At 64.9% G+C, this 1,707-nt stretch overlaps 1 protein-coding gene across 1 annotated transcript in view; it reads left to right on the forward strand.

Annotated features, from left to right (window-relative positions):
* NCOR2 (nuclear receptor corepressor 2) overlaps window positions 1-1,707 on the forward strand; it is a 138,265-nt gene that overhangs the window by 47,405 nt on the left and 89,153 nt on the right. Inside the window, exon 10 of the mRNA XM_007938111.1 lies at window positions 300-393. Within this exon, the coding sequence (XP_007936302.1) occupies window positions 300-393 (94 nt within the window). The remainder of the gene's footprint in view (window positions 1-299; window positions 394-1,707) is intronic.

Here is a 1,707-nt window from a genome sequence, read left to right on the forward strand (position 1 = left end):
TGGCTGGGGTGATGGGCGGGTCCTCGGTGCTCCCTCTGGCTGGGGCAGTGGGCAGGTCCTTAGTGCTCCCTGTGGCTGGGGCAGTGGGCGGGTCCTTAGTGCTCCCTGTGGCTGGGACGATTGGCCGGTCCGCGGTGCTCCCTCTGGCTGGGGCCGTGGGTGGTTCCTCCGTGCTCCCTCTGGCTGGGACAATTGGCTGGTCCTCGGTGCTCTCTCTGGCTGGAGCGATGGGTGAGTCCTTGCTCCTCCCTCCTGCTGTGTGGAAGGCCGGGTCCTGAGTGCTCCCTCTCGCTCTCCAGCAGGGTGGGCCAGCGGGGCGGTGGGCTCTCCATGTCAGCGGCCCGCAGCGAGCACGAGGTGTCTGAGATCATCGACGGCCTATCTGAGCAGGAGGTGAGTCTTCGCTGCAGCCCTCTCCATGGCTGCTGAGGCCTGAGGCGGTGGTCCTCTCGCAGGGGTTCCTGGTGGGCAGCTCATGTGGACTGAGGGTGTCTCCCACCTCTTCTACAGCTGGTCCCAGAGGCCCACTTCCCCTGGACCTGGCTGCGTGAGAAGGCAGCCAGTGGGGGCCGCGGGGAGGTTGAAGGAGTGTCTGTGGGGGTAGGTTGGAAAGAGAATAGGGCAGAAACTTGACCTGAGCCAGCAGGAGGCCAACCTGCTTTCCCCCAGGAGAGTAGAGAGGGGCCCGCAGGGGAATGCTCAGCCCTCAGAGCACACGTGGGTATGGACGAGACCAGAGGCGGCTGGGAGGGCAGAGCCCAGTCCTGCTGGGAGAAGTCGCCTGGGAGCATGTCTGCACTCCACCATTGTGTCCCTGGAGGCCCCAGGCTGGACAGGGAGCGTGCGGGTTTCAAGGACTTGCTCCAGACGAGCTGGGAGACCTTGCAGATGCTTCTCCTAGCTGGGCCAGAGCTGTGGCTTCCCTCACTCCCTGGTGGGGGGTTCTGACCACAGACGCTTCAGGAGGGGCCCGGGAGGCGGCAGCTGAGGGTGGAGCTGGCTGACCTTGGCCGGGCCAAGTGCGGCACCTGCCTCCAGAGGTGGTTAATTAATCGGCCTTAATGGCCCGATGCACAGAGTTGGAGAGGCGAGCCTGGCCCAGTGGCAGCTCCAGGCCTCTGAATGGCTGTCCAGATGCATTAGTCGGGCCCACGAGCTCCAAGCCTCTGAATGGCCATCGGGACGCACTAGTGGGGCCCACTGGCTCCAAGCTTCTGAATGGTCGTCCGGACGCACTAGTGGGGCCCACGAGCTGCAAACCTCTGAATGGCCGTCTGGACGCACTAGTGGGGCCCACCAGCTCCAGGCCTCTGAATGGCCGTCCGGATGCATTAGTCAGGCCCACGAGCTCCAAGCCTCTGAATGGCCATCGGGACGCACTAGTGGGGCCCACCGGCTCCAAGCTTCTGAATGGCCGTCCGGACACACTAGTGGGGCCCACCGGCTCCAAGCCTCTGAATGGCCATCGGGACGCACTAGTGGGGCCCACCGGCTCCAAGCTTCTGAATGGCCGTCCGGACGCACTAGTGGGGCCCACGAGCTCCAAGCCTCTGAATGGCCATCAGGACGCACTAGTGGGGCCCACCGGCTCCAAGCTTCTGAATGGCCGTCCGGACGCACTAGTGGGGCCCACCGGCTCCAAGCTTCTGAATGGCCGTCCGGACGCACTAGTGGGGCCCACCGGCTCCAAGCCTCTGAATGGCCATC

This window comes from Orycteropus afer, unplaced genomic scaffold (assembly GCF_000298275.1).
Source record: "Orycteropus afer afer isolate SDZICR_OR568_19922 unplaced genomic scaffold, OryAfe1.0 scaffold00048, whole genome shotgun sequence".
Classification (NCBI taxonomy): Eukaryota; Metazoa; Chordata; class Mammalia; order Tubulidentata; family Orycteropodidae; genus Orycteropus; species Orycteropus afer.